The 25,676-nt window shown below is 41.8% G+C and overlaps 1 protein-coding gene across 4 annotated transcripts in view; it reads left to right on the top strand.

Moving 5' to 3' along the window:
- THRB (thyroid hormone receptor beta) overlaps positions 1-25,676 on the top strand; it is a 374,638-nt gene that overhangs the window by 244,522 nt on the left and 104,440 nt on the right. For all 4 annotated transcript variants that reach the window (XM_010346543.3, XM_074405732.1, XM_010346542.3 and 1 more), the window contains exon 3: positions 16,105-16,167. In XM_010346543.3, the coding sequence (XP_010344845.1) occupies positions 16,146-16,167 (22 nt within the window). In that variant the 5' untranslated portion in view covers positions 16,105-16,145. The remainder of the gene's footprint in view (positions 1-16,104; positions 16,168-25,676) is intronic.

Genomic DNA, 25,676 nt, shown 5'->3' with positions numbered 1-25,676 from the left:
GAAGCATTAGTTGAAGTCCCAACAGAGACTTCAAACGGTTCCTATTAATTGTTGCAGAATTGCTGAAAAGAGTCAGTTATGCAAATGCTGCTGTCCCCAGAGAACTGGGTTATCCTTTCATTAAATCTCTTCTACACAGTATCGTGCTAGAGAACAGAAATCCCACTCTTTCCTAATGTTACCAACTATTATATAAGAAATCATTCATTCTGACAAATATCAACACTGTGCCCTTTTCAAAAACTGCAACCCTCCAACCAGTGCATGAAGCAGATCGAGTTCTCAGTAGTCAGCAGTGGCACTTAGTGAGTGTTCCACTGCCTTCTTTCTTGGCATCGCCATGAAAGGAACACACTTCACCTGCCAGCTCTACTCTTGGTTTGCAACCAAATGACCAGAACCCTATGGAATTAGGTTCTAGTGCCCAATACTCAGTTGTCCAGAACACAGAATTAACTATGCATTACAATAACAACTCACATTTATTGAGCACTTACTATGTGCAAGATTGACTCCTAAGCCCATTTCTTGCATGAATTCATTTAATTCTCACAACATCTCTGTAAGGGACATGCTATCTTCTTTGGGGACACATATACAACTGATATTAAGACAAGCTGATGTAGCTGTTCTGTCCAAGCATCCAGATCCCATGATCAGAATGATACTAATCCAATAAGCTATACTTTATATTACCCACATTATGAAAGACCCTCTGTTCTGTTTTGTTTTGTTTGTTTTGTTTTGTTTTGTGACACAGTCTTGCTCTGTCACCCGGCTGGAGTACAGTGAGTGGCCTTATCTCAACTCACTGCAACCTCTGCCTCCCAGGTTCAAGTGATTCTCCTGCCTCAGCCTCCCAGGTAGCTGGGATTACAGGTGTGCCACCACACCCGGCTAATTTTTGTATTGTTAGTAGAGATGGGGTTTCACCATATTGTCCAGGCTGGTCTCAAATTCCTGACCTCAAGTGATCTGCCCGCCTTGGTCTCTCAAAGTGCTGGAATTACAGGTGTGAGCCACCACACCTGACCAGATCCTCAGTTTATAGCTGGATCTTGACAGAGAAAAATTGGCATGGCTCCTGTGCAGGCAGGCATGGTAATCTGTGGAGTGTCCATGTTTTGTAAAGTTGGGTTTTTTCATTATTCTTTTCCTTCCTCACACACTCATGGCCCTCTGCACTTCTGACAGAGTACAAATACAAACTCCTCTAATTAGAATTGTTTGTATGCATCCAGTCTTCTCTACCAGTCAATGTTTGTCAGAAGGAAAGGGGTGGGGCTTAGTCATCTCTGTGCCTATCACCCAGCTGAGTAATGTGCACCTTGCAGGTGGGAAGCAGAAAGGCTCTGCAGTTACAAGCACTTGTCTGAGTTGGCAGTCTAACGCTTCCCCTTGCCAGCTGAGTGACAAAGGGCAAGTTTCTCAGTCCCCCTGGCCCTCTGTTTCATCAATGAGCAGAAAACGTATCCATTCCTTCAAACGTTCTGATTATTGATGGCATAGTGACCGTGTCCTCCTCAGGAGTTCTCCAGGCACATAGCGGAAGCCCCCAAGAGTCTTTCCACATCACCACATTGCTCACATCTTAGAACTCCCAAAAGAGAAGGTTGAAGCCAGTACTCTGGATAGCCTCCTGACCTTTGATCAACCAGACCCTCTGTGCACTGGTGGGTATGTGTCAAGACTTTGAGCAGAGAAATGGGCATAAGAGCAGAAAGGACATTTCCCCTTTCACAGCTTAACAAGGTGTGCTGTCATTGTTCCATATATGTTATTAGATAACTAACGCCTGTGAGTTCTCAGGAGGGAGATTCACAGGGCTGCTAGCTAAGCAACATCTCAGTTCACTGCCACAGACATATTGAGCTCTGTCTGTGCGGGGCAATTGCCCATCAGTAGATAGTACTGATGTCAGCATGCCTGGAGTTTTCCTTGGCATTATAAGTTCAAAAGTGTCAAAGTTCAGTTTCATACAAAGTACCTGTTTGTTTTCCAAAACTGCCCTGAAGGCCTAGAAAAGACTCCAGAATTTTGAGAGATGTGGAAGTTATTAAGGAAAGCCGTTTAATCCAAATAAATTGTTCTTGAGGTAAGCCTTGATCAAGAAGTTTCAGTTACATTTCTTTCTCAATAAATAGATGTCTGTCTCTGGCAGCAAATGGAAGATAAGGAAGGTTATCTCTCACCCCCAATTCAAAACTCACACCAGAGAAAATCCACATGCCTGACAAGAAATAATAATAGCCTGTTTCTTTTCTGGCTCTGTCTTTAACACCCTGTATGATGCTTCAGTTAGGTGTGTATTTTTAACAGTTTTATTGAGACATAATTTATATAACAAAGTTTACCCATTGAAAGTATACAGTTCAGTGGATTTTGATATATTTACAGCCAAATCCACTGAACTGTACCCTTTTGTACACAAATCCTGACACAAAAGGCCTTCTAGCAGGTGGCACATATTACATGTTGGAGGAATAGGAAGGAGTTGGTGATGCTGAAATGGGGAGAGGAGACAGAAAGGAAGATGGGGCAGATCATCGTGGGAGCCACAGTGGGAATTTGAGCAGAGGGGTGACAGGAGTGGAATCATATTCTAACGTTGGAATGCCATTTTAAACAGAGATGAGAAGGGGCAAGAGCAGATGCAGGAGACTCCTGGATACTACTTTAGAGGCTACGTTAGGCCTCTAAACATACTTTAAAGTAGAGAGGCTACTTCAGTGGCTCTCAGCCTTGGCTGCTCATCAGAATCACCCAGACCACTTTACAAACTGAAGCCTGAGCTACAAACACTAATTGGCCTGGAGTGCACCTGGGCACTGGGGTGCTCTTCAGAGATGCCCAGGTGATTTTGATGTGCAACCCAGATTGAACCTGAGAGCTTTCAAAGCACTAAGTAGTCCCCCCTGGTTTGACTTTGCAGCTAGGAAACAAAAGTCCACGGCTGACCCCACTTGCTCATTGGCAAGGCTGGGTTGAGAGGCAGCCAGAGGTCTCGCTGGCATGGTGGTGGCAGGGCTGGTGTGCAAACTGGGACGGGGCTGGCTGGAGCCCACCTGGACCATCAGACCTGGAGGTCAGTGTCATTCTTTGGCTGTATCAAAAAACGAGCTTCTGAACGTGAGAACAGGGCTTTCTCTCTGTATCTAAGAAAGTGCTTATTGTAATACATCACGGCAGAAGAAAAGGATAAGGCTTGAATCTCAAAAAGAGGCTATGTGATTCACTCAACAAACAGTGTTTAAGAATAATAGTGACAGTGTGCCAGGCATTGTGCAGGGAGCAGCTGAGATACGGTTTAACTGTCCTTGCCCAAGCCAAATGGCTCAAAGTGAGCGCCGTCTAATATTTCAAAATGTGTTATTTGTGGGAAGGCTTTAAATAAGCCAGAGGGGAGGGGGGATTCTTCAGTTGCATATCTGAGCTGCTGGCATTTCTAATTCAGAGGGATGAATAGAACATTATTGTGTTGCATCGGCACAAGTACAGCGGGGGGAAAAAAAGATGCTTGGATCCGTGAGCCGAACATGAATCAGCAATCTGGTTCTATTGTTCGGAAAATAATCACCATGCTGGGAGTATGGAATTTAAGAATCATGCAGAAATGCCCTTCCCCCCCAGCAGGAAACAGACATTGGCTAAAACATGCCGTCTTGTTTTTGGCTTCCTGAGCTGAAAAGAATGTAAAAAACTTGGAGAGGATTTAGGGAAAGCTGATTTGTAAATATGGAAAATACAACCCATAAGAAATGGGAGATAATTTAGACCCAGCGTTGGCAACCTCTCAGAGGTGGCACGCCAAGCGAGTGTTTATTCACTCTTGTGAGCAGGCAGTACAGCTGCCCTAGCTTCAGTACATAACTAATGTTTCTTGAGTTCCTACTCTGCACTGATCACTGTGCTAACTTGGGGGAAAGAAGGAGGGTGGTCCCTACCTTTTGAAGACCTTCTAATTTGTGTCGATGGACAGGGGGGTGCACCAATATAAAGCAGTAGTTTTCAAACTCGAGCGTGCATCAGAAACACAGGCCCCGGGACCCCATCCTCAGAGTTGATAACTCATTAGGGCTGGAGTAGAGGTGGAGTATCTGCATTGCTATCTTGTTCCCAAGTGATCTGATTCTGCTGATCTGCGGACCACACGCTGAGAACCCTGCTCTAAGAAAATAAATACAAGGGCCAGGTGAAGAGGGTTCAATATAGAAGTCCACTAGAAAGGTGCACTTGGTTTGTTGGTGCAATAGCAGGTACCCCTTTTTGGATAGGTTCTCTAGCACATAGCTAATGAGTTTTAATTGGCAATGTGCTTTGGATAAACGGCACTGGCCGTGACTGCCACCATCCAAGGAAGGATGACAAGAGGCATGGGAACAGATGTCTCCGTAGGCCTGAGGAAGTTGAGTAGGACATAATACAGTAAGACATACACATGTGGGCTCACAGCGGCAGAGTGAATGGCTATAGAGTTAAGGAGTAACGGTAGGGTGACCTGTCTCCACGCTCAAACTGAAGCACTTTTCCCAGGAGCAGAAGGTCTCAACGGAATCACCTGAGTGGCCTTTTCTAAGTACGCATTATTGGGCCCAGGCCTGGAGATGGTGAGCAAAGCTCCTCAGATGATTCTGCCATGAAACCCTTTCCTTGGGACCTAAGAACCGCTTTTTCTGCATCCTTTGTGGTTGTGCCCCATACTTATAAGTAAGCAGAATGCAAAGCTAATCTTGGAAAAAGCAAAAAAAAAAAAAAAAAAAAAAAAAAGCACAGTTGGTACACTCCCCTTCCCATTGTGTCTCATTGCCATTTTATTACCACAGGACTTGAGTGTCCCAAATTCAGAGGTGCCCATTTAAGATACAAGTGGCCCTCAGCGGTCACAGTCCACCAACAACTGGATATGTTGGCCGGAGTAAGCTGCCATTCACTGGAAATGTTCTAGAGAAGGCTGACCATGTGCTGGTCAGGGTGGAGAGGTAGGGCTGCCTGCCTTGTATTGAGCCTACCAAGATGGCAACTTAGTTCCTCCAACGTGTTCTTAAATGGATCAGGTGGGTGGCTCTCAACATGTGCGCCCTGGAAAGTATGGCCAGGTCACTGGGGAACTTGTTAGAAATGCAACTAACTGAATCAGAAACTGGGAGTGGAGCCCAGCCACTGATTTTAACAAGCCCTTCACATGCTCACCAAAGTCTGAAAGCTACTAGTTTAGCTTACACTATAGGTAGTTCATTGCTACTTGTAAGTCAGAAACAGAACAGAATTGGAATGCAGGCAACCTGCCATCTATTCATCTATTGAGGTACTCCTACAACTGTTCCAACATGTTAAACATCATGTTTGTCTGATTTTGCGCTCATTTGTCTGACTTTGACCTAAGAACATGAAGCGTTCCGTATCTAGCCAGCTTCTCAGCTATGGCTGGCATCCATATAGTTCCCAGTGATCATCTACTTACTGCATCCTCTTCTCAGATGATGGAAGGGCTGTGTTGTTTTGCTTTTCAGATTCTTCATCATAGCCTCCCCATACGATGTGGGCTCAGTAAACTATTGAATGATAACAAGCCTGATTTATTCCCAGGACTGCCTTCAATCCTGCTAAGACTTCACTCTGTGTCTCTTTCTCGTATTCTCCATGCCACAGTGGTAAGCCAGGCAGACTCACTTGGCTGTATGAAGCTTTTAACGTGACCTTAGGTCAAATGTTGTGGCCATGGTCTCACAAAAAGTAAGGGGTGACAGAAGATTATGCAAATCACACTCTTGCATTATCACTATTATCATTAACAATATTATTAATGATGATCATTATTAATGATCATCATTAATATCATTAATAATATTATTATTGATTTTCAAACTTGTTACAGCCATGGTTCCCAAAATCTATACCAGAGTATCTTGGGTACCGCAGCAACCACACAGAAACACAGTGGGATGTTTTTAATTTTTGAAAGAAACCCAAAAACAACCGTCAGAAAACATGCAAATCCAATTATCAGGCTGTTTGGACTTCATTACTTCATAAACAGGGCATTTAAGTATTTCTTTTGACCTAGGGTCACTGTACAACAATATTACTGAAATACTCAAAGTGACATACAATGAGGAAGTCAGGAATCTCTGTTACAGCATGACTGTCCCCAGGTATAGTTTAAGTTGTTCACATTCTGGCAGGATCATGTATTCAACCGATCATGTTTCAGGAAATACACATTCTAAATTTAAATATGAGTCGGGGAGAAGGTAAAAGAAAATTAGAACTATATGCATCTTTGAGGGGGCGTCTTTCCTTTATAACCTTCCTACCCGGATCTACCTCTCCCAGCTCCTGACACAACCCTTAACCAAGGCTCCTGTGATTTTTCGAAATAATAAATAATAATGATAGAGGCTGAGACAGGAGAATTGCTTGAGGCCAGGAGTTCGAGACCAGCCTGGGCAATATAGCAAGACTCCATCAAATCATCATCATCATCATCTAAGTTCTCATTTAATGTCTCAGCCTTTCATGACTTACATATGATGGATTAATTCTTGCAAATTTGAACTAATAATTGCTCTGGTGCATTCCTGAAAATTGCCTTTGATACACACTGTTGAAAGACAAGTTCAGGCTCTGTGTGCTATACCATGCACCTAACACCTTACAGAAAACTACTGGATTTTCTGATAAAGAGCCAATAGAACCTTTACCAAGCAGAGTCAAACAGGAACCTAATGTGCAGCCGGATGCACTGACTCACACCTGTAATCCCAGCACTTTGGGAGACCAAGGTGGGTGGATCGCTTGAGGCCAGGAGTTTAAGACTAGTCTAGCCAACATGATGAAACCCTGGCTCTACTAAAAATACAAAAATTAGCCAGGCATGGTGGCTTGTGCCTGTAATTTTGTGCCTGTAATTGTGAGACAAGAGAATAACTTGAACAGGGAGGCAGAGGTTGCTGTGAGCTGAGATTGTGCCACTGTACTCCAGCCTGGGTGACAGAGCGAGACTCTATCTTACCAAAAAAAAAAAAGAAGAAAGAAAGAAAAAGAAAAAGAAAAGTGGCACAAGAATGGAGATAAGGTTTCCGAAGTCAATTTCTGCAGGAGCTTTGCAATGTAGCCCCAGGTCCCCTGCCCCCCATTTGATATTGAAGAAGTAGTAAACAGTTATAACTGTATTTATTAGGAGAATTTTATTTTCATCTTCAAGGAATTTTAGGAACAAAGTAGTCTTCATAACACCCCTTTAGGAAAGCTATTCTTTTTATCCCAGTGTTAAAAATCTGAAGGAGCTGACTGCAGGTTTCAGAGGCACAGGCTTAGATTGGGAGACACTGTTTCCCTGGAACAAGACTGAATTTCTTTTTAAATTTCAGATAATACTATCAAGTGGTCAAGTACTAGAGTCTTTTCTTATGAAGCCATCCAGGGTTGGGGGAGGGAGTGGGTTATTGTTATTGTCTTATTCATCATCAAACACTTTTTAAAAATCAACAATAAATCACTTGCTGCAGCATTCTTGTTTGTTTTTCATGCATGTATCTCAGTGAGTCACCTAACCACAATGATATATTCTGGAATCTGGTGGTTCTGCATGGTACCCTCATTCATTCCTTGGGAATTAATTCCCCTGACATGATAAATGTGTTTCCAGTCTGACATTCAACACACACAGACACGCGTGTGTGCACACACACACACACACACGCCTTTAGTTTCCAGTCCGTTCATCACACACACACACACACACACACACACACACGAGCCTTTCTTTAGTTTCCAGTCCGTTCATATCTCACACGCACACACGCACACGCACACGTACACACACACGAGCCTTTAGTTTCCAGCCTGTTCATATCTTTCTCTCTCTCTCACTCACACACACACACACACACACACACACACACACACGAGCAGCCTTTGTTTAGCAGGGAGAAGTTACCCTACTCTCCACCAGGTGTCAGTAGAGTCAGTTTTAACAGCCTGCTTTGGCCAAAGGGGCATCTGTGGACATTGTTTTTCCGGCTATGACAGGCATTTTCTCAAACTACCTCTGTGCTGTCCTCTTATGAGGCTATCTTCCATATCTGAGGGGTGTTCAGAGATGATAGTCCACCTGTAGAGAAAGAAAACTATAAGGAAACTGCACTATCAACAGCAGGTGGCCAAGTTGGTCCTTTCGGGTGGGTCGCATAAAACTTTTACTGCCTGTTTTCTCCTTTACTTTTCTATCACTATGTTATCTGGCTTAAAAGTGCTCCATGTTTCACTCGATGTGACAATCAATTAGATGTGGTTGATGCTTTTAGATTTGCAGGGGGCTTTGTTTGTTTTAAGGCCCACTCCATTTTACCACTGCTGACCTAGTCTTCAGCACAGAATTGGACTTCACTCTGCTTGTAGCCCCAGAACTCAGCATAGAAAGGTGTAGAATACTACCACGGATTAAGTGCGCTCCTGACTCAGCATCCATGTGTAAGTGGCGGGGCCGATGCTCTTTGCAACATTCCGTGGCGACTTTGCCTGGGAGAGAGGTGGAAAAGGAGCGGAAAAGGGGAAGAGAGACAAGTGGGTGATGATTTGGCCTGGATGTCGACTAAAATAAAAAGTAGAGGAAACCCGAGAATAAGATTGTTGAACTTCAGTCGAGATAGTGGGTGAAGTGGAAGTAATAGTGAACTCTTTTACTAAGAACAAAAAGAAATATCAGCAACAGCAAATTAAGTTCAGTTTCAACTACAGACCCCAGTTGCATCATCTCCCTCCCTGAAAGCAAAACGCTTACAGAAACTGCCTGAAAATCTGAAATGAAAAGTGTACCTTTGCCATTCAACCTTCATTTGCTAATGTCTGTTAGGTGGGGCGTGAGTCTCCTGCCACACCCAGTGGAGAAATCCTGACTGCCTCCCCCTGCAAGAGGAGACCCATCTGGGCCATGGGGCAGACGGAGCTTTCACCAGTTTTCCACATTTTTCCTAGCTCACAGTCTTATGTTCCTCTTTAGCCTCATGCCCAGTCTAACTATGCTAGCTTTTAATATTTTTTCTCTTACTGACTTTTTGATACTACATTTCCAAATAGGGTTAATTTTACTGAATGCAAAAGGTGGATCACAGAGATGTATGATTTGAAAACATGTCACCTCTGTTCTCCTATTTGAGTTCTTAACTGATTCCTATCATGAGAAATTCAACTGTTATTTATTCACTTCACTGGGTCCTAGATTTAATATTAAAATGCAAAGGCCTCAGGGAAGGACAACTGGGGCTGCACTTAGGATGCTATTGACTTGGGAACAAATTTATTTCTGTGTCCAAACTTTCTTACGCCCCATAACAGGGTTAAATGAACATGCAAGGTAACCTTGAAAGGAAAAAACTTTTTTCACAAAAGGTAAAATTCAGCCTTGCAAGAGGAGAATGGCAGGTGAAGGAGAGGCAATTCCACCTCCTTTTAATCTTGGTAATGGCAGCATCTGGGCAGGTGGGCTGGGCAGGTGGGCTCTGTGTTGTTGATGAGTCTAAACGACCTAAGAGAAACTTGAAGTTAGACCAGGCAAGAGCTTCAGTTCCCCATGCCTTCGGGATGATCGGGGCTGGCTGGGAGATGAGGAGATTATAATAATAATGCCTATAATGATAAAGAAGCCTCCCAATACCTTACATTTGTGTCCTACTTTTAAATTTACAGGCACTTTTCAATTCCCTTGAGCCTCAGCATAACCCTGGGAGGGCAGGAATTGTGCTTTCTCTTTACAAATGAGGCTTGGAGAGTTAAAGGAACCTGTTCGTGATCCCCAGACTCCTAAACTGAGACCCAAAGCCAGCTGGAACGATGCCCAGTCCAGGAGACTTTCCTCCATACCTGGGATTGGACTGGTTCTTTCAAATATTACCCAGATGCCAGGGTCAAAGGTTTGATGTATATCTCTCCCTCTCCTCCTATGAGGAGAAGAGGAAAAGAAGGGGCAACTCCACTTTTACCCCTGAGAGATCCTCAACCTCACTGCCCTCCTAGCGTGGGGTGCAGCCCACCTTGGGGGACAGCTATTTGCATTTATCCAGCTGTGCTTCCAGATGCCACAGACAGAGCCGTGGAAAGGCTCTAGTGGGGACAGGGTGGGCTGAGGGGCTCCGCCCTATCCCATGAACTCCGGCAGTGCCCAGCACCCCACAATACCAAACAAACTTCACAAAAATAGTTACTTGCTACCTAAACACAACTTCAAAACACATCCCCAAGCTACACGCCCCTCTTACGTGGCAACTTCTTAGGAAATCTAGAGCATTCACTGATTCCACACCTGGTCACATATGCTCAATGCCAAGTGAGAAGATGGATATGTCCTTCCCTGAGGGCCTTTCCGGTTTCGATGGTCTCAGGCTAGGGTATGTAATAACATAACACTCGGGGGTCTAATCTTTTAAAAATGAACCAAGAAAATTGCTAGTGAAGGTTCCCTAACGCAGTCAGTCATGGCTTCCTTGGGCTGCGCATGCAGCACCTGCTGAAGTATTAATAGATGAATGCTGTTAAATCTCATCGTCTGATACACCAGGCTGCAGGGCATTCTGCTACCCTTCCTCCTGAGAGAGCCAAGAAGAAAAACCAAGGAAGACAGTTTGAAAAGGCCACAAACTGCCCTCCTCTGAAAAGGTTAGCAATGAGCTGTGAGGGGAAGCATGTTTTGATTCAGAGCACAGGCTGGATAAACAATGACTCATCAGGTCTACATGGAAAGATTTTTTCAAGGGGCACATTTTACAGATGCCCCTTCAGTGCTGTAGTTTCGATACGGATAAAGAAAACACATGGGAACAAAGGCGTGTGGTCAGGGCAAGCACGCTCGAGTTCTCCAAGATGGAGTTGAGGTGTTCTTGCAGGTGCTGGTGTAGCCTTGTGACCTTGAATACTGAGACAGGAAAGTATTAGGTTGGAGCAAAAGCAAAAGCAATTAGAAGTAATGGCAAAAACCGCAATTGCTTTTGTGCCAATCGAATAGCAATGATCCTACTCAAAGAGGTGCCACCAAAGGGTGGGCCTCCCGAGCAGGCCTCCTCCACACTGCAGCCAGGTTGCCTTTCTCACACTGGATCACGGCCTAAAGACCTTCCATGGCTCCCCATTCCACAGCAACTCTCCCAAGACCCTTCGCCATCTGGCCTCAAACTGCACTTGAAGTGTCACTCATGGTCACTTCCTGCCCCACTCCTACAGTCACACATCCTGTGCTCTTTTGGTGCTTCTGAGCCATGCTTTTCATCCCCAACCTGGAGAAAAAAAAAGTCCCAGCTCGTTTTTCCAAAGCCAAACTCAAATATCACCCCTGGGTTTCCTCATACAGGTGTAATCAATCACACTCTCTTCAGTAGCTTCACACACATCTTTTACGCCTCTTGTTCAGCTTTTCTGCCCCTGAGTTACAAGTTGGTTTTTCACCTACGCCTTGCAAAACTGGGCTCCGTAATTCATCTTGAATGATCTTTTCCAGGTATATATTTTCAGAGGGTTCACGTATACTTTATACATGCAAAACCTATTCACAGATGCCATATTAAGCTTTGGCTACAGATTTTGAGCGTTCTTAAAATGCAGATAGCTAATGGAAAAGATAGAAGTTGATGTAAACGTGATCTAGTGAGTAGAATGAAAAGGAGACACAAGTGCTATTTTTGGTTGAAAGCAAAGAGAAGAGGACCTACAAGAAGTAGATTCCTTTGTGGGTGGAAGATGGTTTCTAAAAAGCAAGCCTGGAGGCTGAAGAGAAATCCATCAACCCAAGGATCTGGTCCAGGGCTGCCCCATTAACCCCAGAAATATAGCCTGTAGTAGCTGGGCACTGTGGACAGGCTATAGCGTTGTCTTTGAACAGAACCTATTTACTAAGTATTGATAATGATTCCATTTACTTTTCAATTTTAGATAATTCAGTAACAACTTCCCCATCATTTGTATTTTTTAAAAATTAACACATTTTATGTGTTTAAGAGTTGATGCCTGCTTTGCTACTCTTCTGATGAGTGGAATGAGCTTTATTTAAGGGACATAGCACTGTGCTGAGAACGGGTGGAACTGGCAGAGGAAGACTCCACCTGCCTGGTTCTCAGCACCACCCCTTGGCACATGGCATCTGTGACTTTTATTTTTAGCTATTCTTTCCCAACCAGCTAATAAAACGGATTGTAAAATACATGAAGGCAGAGAGCCTCCCATCTTAACCTATCGGCATCCACAGTATTTATCCCAGTATTAAATGCCGATATCACATTCCTCACGAGTCTTGTTTCTACCTCCTAAGTGTGACTTGAACACCAAGCCCTCCCACTATCTCCACTACCTCCACTCAAGTTCCAACACCTTTTTCTCTCTGGTGGACCTGCCATGGCCTGACCAGTCTGCTCTCCACCCACCAGCTGCTGTAAAGCTTTAAAAACGCACATTGGGTCATATCACTGCCCTGCTTAAAACCTGTGTAATGTAAAGGAACCACCCAGTTTTTCTGTATGAGGCTCATTCCTTGCAGAGTAGTCCATGGGCCTTAGGAGCACAAGGGTGAGAACCAAGAGCTAAATCATAACCTGGGAGAGGTCTATTTAAAAGAAGGGCCTAAAGGCCTGGGGTCACCTCCATTCAAAATCTTCCCCAAATAAGCACAAATAGAAACAACCTTTCCTTCTCTCGTGGCCCCAGTCTACTCTGAAGAAACAGGTAAGGTGATACCTGTATATATTTTTGCTTTTTTTTTGGTGTCATTCTCTCCCTCTGTCAGTTTAGAAGCTGGTTGTGGACAGGCCACAATGTTGTCTTTGAACAGAAACTAGGGCATTTCCTGAACAGAGTAGCTTCAACTAAGGCCTCGCGATAACCAAATAAATGACCCATGTCAAAGGAATATTCTCCACTTGGGTAGCCCTTGCCTGGAAGACTACATGGGATGACATTTTTCCCTTTTCCTGGTACTGAGCTATTGAAGCAGTTAAAGGGCCATCAACTTTGAAGAACCGTGGTACACAGACCCTCACTGGATCTAACTGAAAACGCTTCCCTGACCAGAGAGCAACAGGTTATGTTTTAATGAATGACACACAAGTGCTAGGTGTCAATCCTTCACTGGCATAGCCACCCCTTTCTAACCCATCAACACTTTGACCCTTCCTCCTCACTGACCTACAAAGCCCTTCGCTGTGCTGTTTCCTTTCTGGCAAGTAAAGAAACTCAGCTTGCTTTACTTTTAAGTTCTTTTGAACTTAGTTTTCTCCTTTGATCTCATGATTTACTGGTGAGCTCCAGGCCTCTGCCATGGCTGTGGAAAGGACCGTCTTGGGATTCCTCTCCTCAGTACAGAGCACTTCACCAGCACCCACCGTGTAGAATAGGGGACCAGGAAAGGAGGCCCCGGACACCCGCCTCCCCTGGGGGATTGTTAGGAGCTTTACATTGAAAACTCTAGAGCTCATTGAAGGAAAATGGTACTAAATACTAAATAATACCGAAGTACTGTAGTAATAGTAACACTAGTATACTATTAATACTATAGTAATAGTATTAGTAATGCTATTACTATAATATTGTAATAGTAACACTAAAATATGAAGGTACTAAATTATACTATGGTTGAAGGAAATAGTACTAAACAGAAAAATTAGTTCCAAATTTTGTGGTGATAATGCTATTTTTAAAGTCTTAATAAGATTTCAGATTTTTTCCCTGTTTCTAGATACTTTCTGCTTCACAGACAATAATTTTCTGTAGTTCATAGGCCTATTCAATTGGAATCTTGAAAGTGAAGATTTTTTTTTAACTGATATCATAGGGACGTAACTGGGATTTTATAGCATCACCTTCAAGACAAAACTATGCCAACACATTTGTATTAATGCTGTATTTTACTACAGGTGTTATCAGTCAGGATTCTTTTGGTTGCAAGTGACAGAGACCTGAGTCAAACCAGCTTACTGGAAAAAGGGTAATATTTTACCAAGGGTATCCAAGGAAGGACTGAGTAGACAAACCCTCAGAGGGGCGGGAGGGAACACAGCTGGGCCTCAGGAAGAGCCAAGAGACACCACGGCTTTCTCCTCCAACTTCAGGCTCTCTGTGAAAGTCAGACGTATCCTCTCTCTCACCTTCAGATGGACTTTTTCCAAGGGGCTGAGAGACATGGTCTTCGTTTTAGAGTTTTAGCTTCTGATCAATTCTGCCCCTAGAGAGGAACCAGACAGTCTCTCTCTCTCTCTCCCTCACTCCCTCCCTTTCTTTCTTTCATCCTGAAAAATCATCTTATTAGTCCACCTCAGGTCCTGAGCCAGTTTGGCCAGTGGTGTGGGGGCACTGTGGTGGGGCACAGTCCAAGCCAAGTTCCTTCACCTCTTTAGAATATTCAGGAGTGGTAGCATGTAAAAACATGGCAGCTTCCGTGGGTTGGGAGGCGGAGGTTAATGGCAGCGCAGTTTCTAAGAGGAGCAACAGAGTCAGGACCCGCCATACTGTAGGTACCACCTGTACTCTCACCTATGGCATCTCAGAACCTGGCGCCCCTCACTCAGAACACTGCTCGATAGGTGAATGAGGATGGGACAGAGAGGGCTTGTGGTGGTGACCCTTGATGACCTAATGAGAGGCAGGAATGCATTTTCCTAGCGGTTAATACTCATCCTCTTCATCAGCTGCCAATTTGGGAGCTTATACTATCTCAACTTCATTCATCTTATTTTATTTAGTCGTTCAACATAAATTGTTGAGTACCTGTTACATATCTGACATGTTGTTCCATGTAGAAGATAGAAACATGTGAAAGACAGTCTCTGCCATAAAGAGATTACAGTGTGGTAGGAAAGGCAGCCATGTAAACATGTAATTTTCACAGAATGGGACAAGAAATATGATCAAGGTTTGAAGTCATTGCCGCAGCATTACATGTGGAGACAGAGAATGAATGGCCATATATAAATCTATGTTATAAACGTAATCTGCACACTTCCTCTGTCTCTTCCTTCTTCTCCAACCAGTTATTTAACAAGATTAAATAACTGTTCCTGCCTTTCATGTGCACAGTACACTATAGATCACCCAGCACTTCCACTCACATAATCTTCAAACCTCAGAAATACCGGCCATGTGAAATAAGTAGGACACGTATTAGCTTCCTCATCTTACACTGAAGAAATTGTGTTTCCAGTGCTTTGAAATACTTCTCCCCATCCCACAGCTAGTAGTACATTATTTTAATGTTGGACCTCGAGCCCATGCCTCAGGCTTCAGTGCTATTTCTAAGCCCACGTGCCACCACCTTGTACCACTGGCTGCAGAACACACTCCAGAAAAGGAAACCTAATCCTAATCTGTCCCCAGCAATATGCTGAAGGGCTCTGACCCAGGTTCATCACCTGCCAGCATCCATCTGTGTCATCCGTCTGTGTGCAGCCTTCCTCGGCATTCTTCCCTGGGTCAGTGCCCCTCTGGTCAGTGACGTGCACTGGGGCTCCGTCCCCCGCCTGAGGGCCAAGTCTCTCTGTTTCTCTTGGATCTCATTAAGGTAGTGGTGAGGGAGGGAGTTCAGTTCTGATGAGGACAAGTCACAAATGGGCAGATGAGAATATGGATTCAGTTCTCTAGGGCAGTGTGCCTTTGATTTTAAAGTGCACGTGAGTCACCTGGGGATCTTGTCCAAATGCAGACTCTGAATGATGGGTTACCCAAATTTTCTATTTCTCACAAGCTGTCAGGCAATGGTGAGACTGCTGACCCACAGACTACACCTTGAGAGGAAAGATCTAGATTAAAGATGCTAATACGTCTTAGCCAGTCCTGGGAAAAACAGCAAATCAGTGGGTGGTAGCTTTCTTAAAAAGCTGAGATAGAAAAATGTGACCTTGAAAAAAATTATATTTAAAGCATGTTTACAGAAGGAACCTTGAGATGAAAATTAAGAGGTCTTATAAATTTCCACATATCCCTTGGCCACCTATGCTTCAATGTCCCCATTTCTAAGTTGAGAGTAACAAATCTTGCTTCAAGGTAGTTAATGCGTATGATATTGTTTGGAACAAAACCGTTTTGGAAAATGCAGATTGTAATCTGTGATTTTGTTGTATTTTTTCTTTGCAGGAGATGTCAGTGAAAAGGGGGATCCAGATGATGACTAACCTATGACTCCCAACAGTATGACAGGTACCATTTTTTTTTTTACATTTTCCTTGTGCGTCTCCATTTTTGTTCCATCTAAAGTGAAATTTTGGGTTCTTAAAGAATAACCTGCAGGTTTTAGCAACCATTATTTCCAGCCCAATAACTGTTATTAAATCCTGTGAATACATCCCTACAAATATACTTCCATGTTCTTCTGATATTATAGGATGCATCCTCATCAGAAACATGATGGAGAGGAAACAACTATTCACAATAAAAAAATTCATTTTTAGCCACCCTTTAGCCATTGCACACTATGTTTACTATTTTCTCTCTCTCTTTTTTTTCTTTTTGTTTTTTGTTTGTTTGTTTGTTTTGAGACAGGGTCTTGCTCTGTCAACCAGGCTGGAGTGCAGTGGTGCACTGCAGCCTCAACCTCCCAGGATTCAAGTGATCCTCCCACATCAGCCTCCCAAAGTGCTTGGATTTACAGGAGTATGTCATTGCACCCAGTGTATGTTTACTCCTTACAGTCATTCTGATTAATATAACAAGTGGTTCTGCATACTCTGTGACCACAGAGTCCATGTATCTTTCCAAAAGTTGTCTGTTTATTCCGTTCAGCAGTAGAGTCAGAATGGAATATGATTAGGTCATGTAAAGTACAAGTGAGTTATAAAACTCTTAGCAAGGGTCAAAGGAGAGACAGAATGACTCCCAGAGAAATTTAAGGTTGGAATCGCGCAAATTCTTTGTGCAATTGATAGGGCGATGGTTGTACACTGAAAGGTGCCAGAGAACAAACCAATAACACCAGTGATGGCAAAGTTGGGTAAAAGGAAAAATAAGTAAACAGAGCTGGAGAACTCTGGTTCTCTCTAAAGGGAAGCCATCCCCCAACTCTAAGCAATCAGTGACAAAAGGGGATGAAGCCCCATGTGTCCAGAGATTTCAAATTTTCAAGAGAAGTTGGAAATTCAGATTACAAATGAAATATCCAAATTTTTTAGATGTTAGCAAGTAACTTATAAAATTGTGTAGACTTAGAACTCAGTTGAAATATGTCTGCTGACTGGAATCAACCCAGGAGCTGTCAGTTTACGACCTCGGCTATATACCTTCCAGCCTAGCAGCAAGCCCACCACTGTGCTTTTTGTTACCATGGCAGCAGGGCAGGTCCCCATAGATCTATGTGTGTCGAGGATGCAGCCTGACCTTTGATTATCTATTCATGTCACCTCCCCACTCTGTGATGACCTAAACATGCAGGAAAATTGCTCCAAGAACTTATTCTCCAGCAGATCTAAGAAACTGAAGCAACTGGAAGTTGTCACTCAGCCTTCCGAAAGTTTGGAAGCCTCCCAATGACCATAAACTTTATCTCTCTCAGCATCATTGCCTAGTCTCCCTACCCACCCATACTGGAGTCCCTGATGCAACAAAAATATGGAGTGTCTGGGCAAACCACAGTGATTCACACCTGTAGGAGGAGAGGGCATCGGAGTCACATATTTTTTATTTCATATTAACAGGCACCAAAGCGCACCCATTCCCACATCTATTCCACTACTAACTAGGTCAAATTCTCTGCCACTAAAGTTGTACTCCTTCTTTATCACAAACAAATGCATTCAACCTTAGCTACAGCCTCAGTGTTTCTGCTGGGATGAATGGGAATCTAGTCAGAAGGAGCGATGGCATGAGTCTTTGCAGGCACAGGCAGGTGTGGACGCACAGATACCATGTAGCAGGTAGCTGCCCTGCAAAATGGAGGGACAGTGTTCCTTTCTGATAAAGGACAGTGTGAGAGCAGGTGCTATGAGGATGGCTCTCTACTCCATGATAATTTGCTCACCTGAAAACATGTCCAAAGATCTAGACTCGAAGAACATACCCTGAGACATACGAAATGGCAAAAGGTGGTTTAAAAGTAGGTAATTAAATGGTCTTTGCTTGCTGTGGGGATTAGTTCTAGGTAGGGCACAGTTCATCTAGGTAGAGTGACCATTCATTCCAGCCCCTCTGGATCAGGGACTGGCCGTTTTTGTTGTTGTCATAAAGGGCCAGTGAATAAATAGTTCTGGCTTTGCAACCCATGCAGTGTTTGTCACAATTACTCAATTCTACCATTGTAGCGCAAAAAGGCATAGACCATATGTAAATAAATAGACTTCTCGGTGCTTTAGTAGAAATTTGTTTATAAAGCAGGCAGCAGATCAGCTTTGGCCCATAGTTTGTGGACCCTTGTTCTAGAATCCAGGGTGGTCCAGGCAGTTCCCTTCTAGCTACAAACCATCTCATTACTGAGAAGAACCCCTAAGTCTGAGTCAGCTTGGGGGCTGAGCTAGGAATCTAGGGCCAATGCTAGACAGCTCTAGGGTAAGCCAGCTTTGACGCCCATCTTGCAGAAGCTGGGATGCTTTCCTCACAGACTGAGCCAGAACCCCAGCTGCCTCCTAGTGGTAGAGGGAGTTTTCACTTCCAGCATTTGCTTCATATTGGAGAAACTATTGTAGTTCTGTTTTCAAAAGAAATCTACTCTATACACATATAGGTACAGTATATGTTAGTGGGCTGAGATGAGAAAATCATTACTTTAGATGCCCTTGTTTGTGTACGAGATAAAACAATGTTCTTTTCCTTCTTTCGATTGCAGTGGGCTCAGGGTAATGTTTTCAGAAACCCAAAAGAAGGCCGTAATGAAGTTGTAAGCTGTCAGAACTAAGTGCTTGCTCTAGGAGCATAAAGGCCAAATATACATATTTTTTCCTTTGAAAAGCATACTAGGTAATATTACTGCTATTCAATACAGGAAATCAATTAAACCTTTATGAAAAGAAAACCGTTTTTTAAATGATGAGTAGTTAATATTTAATCTATTTTCCCAAAACAGAACAGGCCAGCATTTTCAGATAAAGGAGGCATGTTTTTGTAGGCTCTTTCAACCACAATGCTTATTAAATTTATGTGCTTTGCACTAACTCGAATGAATAATTGTTTATTTTCTGAGGTTACTTAATATCAGCTACAGTAGAGTCAGGTCTTGCCAAAATTTTCTCACTGCTTTACGCCACCTAATTTGAAATTAGAACTATATGAAATTATTCATTGAAAAATATGATTCCTTCCAACCTCGGCAGAAACAAGGAAAAAAAATACAATTCTTAAAGAAGAAAGTAAGAAAGTACCTTAATACAATATTTTATTAGTCTAGAACTAAGCATCACTTCCTAGAAAATCTTAGGGAAATTCTGCTGACATTGACGACAATATAATGAGCTCTATTTTGAATAAAACCATCAGCCACAGCGTAGGGAAATTTGTTCTAAGGTATGAGCACCTAAAATGTTAAATATCAAAGTTAGAAGCTTTTGGCCTTGACTGAACAGGAAACCAGGAATTCAAACTGTGCCGGAAGACGCAGAAACAAGGGCCTGTTATGTTTGCGCTGGACCTGGCTATATGAAAGTAGGATATGGCATAAAGCTGGCAAAGTATTTTATGTTTTTGTTGAAACTGGGCCTTCAGTAATTTAAAGTCACTCTATTATGACTCATTTAATATGAATAATATATTCCCCGTTCAGTTATTAACTCAGACTTCTTTGTGACTTGCTTGCTTCTTTAACTTCTCTACTGTGGGAAGGTATTTTCTTTGTCAAGGCATTATTATTGAGTATACCTCAGTAGCAGGGAAGGGATGCTGGCCAAGATAGATAGGAGCTTTCAGATGTTACCCCAATATTTTTCGCCATGTGGTCTGTGTACTGTTTCTTGTCAGCTTGCTTTGGGAGGGACTCATTTGTTAAGCAAAATTGAGAACAACATAGGTTTTTTTTTTTTTAATTTCCCTTATAACTCCTGAGGTTGAGCATTGTTTACGTGTTTATTCGCCACTTGCATTTCTGCACGTGTAACTTGCTTGTTCATACTTAGTGTCCATTTGCCGACTGTAGTTTTTGTCTTTTTCTCATTACTTGTAGAACCTGTTTTTGTGGTATGGACACATGAGCTCTATTTTGGATAAAACCACGATCGACAGCATAGGGGAATTCGTGCTAAGATGTGAATATGCTAAATGTTAAATACCAAAGTTAGAGGCTTCTTTTGCTAAGTTTACTAAGCAAGTCACTTAATCTCCCTAGATCTTGAATTCTTTATCTATTAATCGAGAAAGTGAAACCAGTTCACCTTCAACCCCAGATCCCCTTCCACTTCTAAAATTTGAGTACTGATAAATCACATTTTCATAAAGTAAGGCATATACATGTTGATGGTTGGGTATAAAGAAAAAGTGAACACTAAAGCAATGCATTTTGTCTTTTGGGACTATCCTACCGAACAAGTTTTTCAGAGTCAAACAAAACATTAAAGTTCGGAAAACACGGCATCTTATTGTGAAGCCCATGTCATTTTTCAAAGGTGGACCTCCAGGTGGACCTTAGGTTTTTCAACTGCTTCTTAATGGCCATTTCTTCCTTCAGAAATAGAATCACAGTGATGCATATGTCCTACAACCTACGCAGAATAGCTTTTCGTGGTGTCAGAAGGTTACTGACAACAAAATAATGATACCACTCAAAAATAACTAATGTTAACAATGTACATATTTTTAACTTTCCCTGTTGTCAAATATGCTTCCTCAAAGGGATTTTGTTCTTGGCTACTTAGTAATTCGTCATATGGTGATATAGTCTCTGACTGTCAGGCTATTAACATAATATTCTTATAAATAATATATGATGAATACATATTTATTACATATATATTGACATGATGAATATATAATGAACTTCCTTGTACATAATTTGGCATCTTTCTGATAATTTTTTCAGGATAAACTCTACTATGTTAAAGGAAATGATGGGTCAAAGGGACTGAACAGCTTTAAGTTAGCCCATTTGTTCATTTTTGAGAGGTAATTTATTAGGCAAAATTGTATCAAGTCTTTCAAAACTTTATATGTTTTAATTGATTATAGATTTGACTATATACCCCCTATTTGATTTGGCTCTCTGTTTGTCTGTTATTGGTATACACACATAAACACACTCACGCTGATTGGTGACCCACACTTCACCTTTTGTAACTTAACCTGTTTGTTTAACTTTTCTTTTGTAGTATTTGTCTTTTTTTATGATTTAGATATTAGAGAATTAATTCATTTTCTTTAATAAACAGTATAGATTATTTTTCAATTTAATACATATCTCTTCTTTTTGTTTATGGCAATATTTAACGTTTATAAATTTTTCTTCTTTTGAAATAATTTTATACTTACAGAAAAGTTGCAAAATTAATATAAGAAATTCCAAGCCATCCTTTACCCAAAATCTTACAATGTTAACATTTTATCACATTTGCTTTGATCTTCTTTCTCTTTCTTTTTTTTTTTTAATTTATTTATTTTACTTTAGGTGCATACTGTATCTGGCATTTCTCCCCATGTTATCCCTCCCCACCCTCCCCTCCCTCCCCACCCCAAATTGTCTCTCCCCTACCCCCCACCACTGTCCCCTGTGTGTGATGCTCTTCTCCCTGAGTCCATGTGTTCTGGTTCTTCCACACCCACCTATAAGTGAGAACATACAGTGCTTGGCTTTCTGTTCTTGTGTCAGTTTGCTGAGAATGATGGTTTCCAGGTTCATTCATGTCCCTACAAAGGACACAAACTCATCATTTTTTATGGCTGCATAGTATTCCGTGGTGTATATGTACCACATTTTCTTTGTCCAGTCTATCATCGAGGAGCATTTGGGTTGGTTCTAGGTCTTTGCTGTTTTACACAGGGCTGCGATGAACATACATGTGCATGTGTCTTTACAGTAGAACGATTTATAGTTCTTTGGGTACATACCCAATAGTGGGATTGCTGGGTCAAATGGAATTTCTATTTCTAGATCCTTGAGAAACTGCCACACTGTCTTCCAGAATGGTTGAACTAATTTACATTCCCACCAACAGTGTAAGAGTGTTCCTATTTCTCCACATCCTCTCCAGCATCTGGAGTTTAATTAGATCCCATTTGTCTATCCTGGCTTTTATTGCCATTGCTTTTGGTGTTTTAGTCATGAAGTCCTTGCCTATGCCTATGTCCTGGATGATATTGCTTATGTTTTCTTCTAGTGTTTTTATGGTGTTAGGTTTTATGTTTAAATCTTTGATCCATCTGGAGTTAATTATAGTATAAGGTGACAGGTAGGGGTCCAATTTCTGCTTTCTGCACATTGCTAGCCAGTTTTCCCAACACCATTTATTAAACATGGAGTCCTTTCCCCTTGCTTGTTTTTGCTGAGTCTGTCAAAGATCGGATGGTTGTAGATGTGTGGTATTTCTTCTGGGGTCTCTGTTCTGTTCCAGTTGTCTATGTTTCTGTTTTGGTGCCAGTACCGTGCTGTTTTGATTACTGTAGCCTTGTAGTATAGCTTGAACTTCGGCAGTGTGATGCCTCCAGCTTTGTTCTTTTTGCTTAGGATTGTCTTGACTATGCGGGGTCTCTTGTGATTCCATGTGAAGTTTAAAGTGATTTTTTCCAGTTCTATGAAGAAGGTCCTTGGTAGCTTGATGGGGATAGCATTGAATCTATAGATTACTTTGGGCAGTGTGGCCATTTTCACGATATTGATTCTTCCTAACCATGAGTATGGAATGTTTCTCTATCTGTTTGTGTCCTCTCTTATTTCCTTAAGCAGTGGTTTGTAGTTCTCCTTGAAGAGGTCCTTTACATCCTTTGTTAATTGTATTCCTAGGTATTTTATTCTCTTTGTAGCAATTGCGAATGGGTGTTCACTCTTGATTTGGCTTTCTGTTTGTCTGTTATTGGTATAAAGGAATGCTAGTGATTTTTGCACATTGATTTTGTATCCTGAGACTTTGCTGAAGTTGCTTATCAGTTTGAGAAGATTTTGGGCTGAGACGATGGGGTCTTCTAGATATACAATCATGTCATCTGCAAATAGAGACAATTTGACTTCCTCCTTTCCTAATCGAATACCCTTTATTTCTTTGTCTTGCCTGATTGCTCTGGCTAGAACTTCCAATACTGTGTTGAATTGGAGTGGTGAGAGAGGGCATCCTTGTCTAGTGCCTGATTTCAAAGGGAATTCTTCCAGCTTTTGCCCATTCAGTATGACATTGGTTGTAGGTTTGTCATATATAGCTTTTATCATTTTATGATATGTTCTATCAATACCTAGTTTATTGAGAGGTTTTAGCATGAAGGGCTGTTGAATTTTATCGAAGGCCTTCTCTGCATCTATTGAGATGATCATGCAGTTTTTGTCTTTGGTTCCGTTTATGTGGTGGATTACATTTATGGATTTGCATATGTTGAACCAGCCTTGCATCCCCGGAAGGAAGCCTACTTGGTCGTGATGGATAAGCTTCTTGATGTGCTCTTGCAATCTGCCAGTATTTTATTGAAGATTTTTGTGTCGATGTTCACCATGGATATTGGCCTGAAGTTTTCTTTTTTAGTTGAGTTTCTGGCTGGTTTTGGTATCAGGAAGATGTTGGTCTCATAAAATGAGTTAGGGAGGATTCCCTGTTTTTGTATTGTTTGGAATAGTTTCAGAAGGAACGGTACCATCTCCTCTTTGTACATCTGGTAGAATTCGGCTGTGAATCCCTCTGGTCCTGGACTTTTTTTTTTTAGTAGGCTGTTGATTGCTGCCTCTACTTCAGCCGTTGTTATTGGTATAATATTCAGGGTTTCAGCTTCCTTCTGGTTTAGTTTTGGTATAGTACAAGTGTCTAGGAATTTATCCATTTCTTCCTGGTTTACTGGTTTATATGAGTAGAGCTGTTCGTAGTAATCTCTGATGGTAGTTTGTATTTCTGTGGGATCAGTGGTGACATCCCCTTTATCATTTTTTATTGCATCTGTTTGATTCTTCTCCCTTTTCTTTTTATTAATCTGTCCAGTCTATTTTTTTTTATTTATCTGGTCTATTTTGTTAATCTTTTCAAAAAACCAGCTCCTGGATTTATTGATTTTTTTGAAGGGTTTTTTGTGTCTCTGTCTCCTTCAGTTCTGCTCTGATCTTAGTTATCTCTTGTCTTCTGCTAGCACTTGAGTTTTTTTAATCTTGCTCCTGTAGTTCTTTCAATTGTGATGATAGGGTATTGATTTTAGATCTTTCCTCTCTTCTCTGGTGGGCATTTATTGCTATAAATTTCCCTCTTTTTACTGCTTTAAGGTGTCCCAGAGATTCTGGTAAGTTGTGTCTTCATTCTGTTTGGTTTCAAAGAACATCTTTATTTCTGCCTTCATTTCATTGTTTATCCAGTCAACTTTCAGAATCAAGTTGTTCAGTTTCCAAGTGGTTGTGCGGGTTTGAGTGTGTTTCTTGATCCTGAGTTGTAGTCTGATTGTGCTGTGGTCTGATAGACTGTTTGTTATGATTTCTGTTCTTTTGCATTTGCTGAGGAGTGATTTGCTTCCAATGATGTGGCCAATTTTAGAGCAAGTGCAATGTGGTGCTGAGAAAAAATGTATATTCTGTGGTCTGGGGTGGAGCATTCTGTGTATGTCTATTAGTGCCGCTGGGTCCAGCTCTGCATTCAAGTCCTAGATATCCTTGTTAATTTTCTGTCTTGTTGATCTATTATTGACAGTGGAGTATTGAAGTCTCCCGCTATTATTGTGTGAGAGTATACATCTCATTTTAGGTCGTTAAGAAGTTGCTTTATGTATCTGGGTCCTCCTGTTTTGGGGGTGTATATAGTTAGGATAGTTAGCTCTTCCTGTTGGATTGATCCTTTTACCATTATGTAATGTCCTTCTTTGTCTCTTTTGATCTTTGTTGGTTTGAAGTCCATTTTATCAGACACTAGGATTGAAACCCCTGCTTTTTTTTTGTTCTCTATTTGCTTGGTAAATCTTCTTCCATCCCTTTATTTTGAGTTTATGTGTGTCTTTGTATGTGAGATAGTTTCTTGAATACAACACACCGATGAGTTCTGACTTTTTATCCAGTTTGCCAGTCTGTGTCTTTTGATTGGGGCGTTTAGGCCATTTACATTCAATTAATATTGTTATGTGTGAATTTGATCATGCCATTTTGTTACTGACTAGTTTTCTTTACCATTAGTTGACTCATTTTCTTCATTGCATTTTTGGTCTTTGCCAACTGGTTTGCTTTTGCAGTGGCTGGTACTTGTTCCTTTCCATGCTTAGTGTTTCTTTCAGGAGCTCTTGTAGGGCAGGTCTGGTGGTAACAAAATCTCTCAATAATTGCTTGTCTCTAAAGGATTTTATTTCTCCTTCACTCGTGAAGCTTAGTTTGGCTGGATATGAGATTCTGGGTTGAAAGTTCTTTTCTTTAAGGATGTTGAATATTGGCCCCCACTGTCTTCTGGCTTGTAGAGTTTCTGCCAAGAGATCTGCTGTGAGTCTGATTGGCTTCCCTCTGTGGGTGACCTGACCTTTCTCTCTGGCTGCCCTTAGCATTTTTTCCTTCATTTCGACCCTGGTGAATCTGATGATTATGTGCCTTGGGGTTAATCTTCTTGAGAAATATCTTTGTGGAGGTCTCTGTATTTCTTGAATTT

The sequence above is a fragment of the Saimiri boliviensis genome, chromosome 9 (assembly GCF_048565385.1).
Source record: "Saimiri boliviensis isolate mSaiBol1 chromosome 9, mSaiBol1.pri, whole genome shotgun sequence".
Lineage (NCBI taxonomy): Eukaryota > Metazoa > Chordata > Mammalia > Primates > Cebidae > Saimiri > Saimiri boliviensis.
The sequence above is the reverse complement of the archived record's forward strand: the minus strand, read 5'-3'. Positions and strand labels throughout refer to the sequence as shown.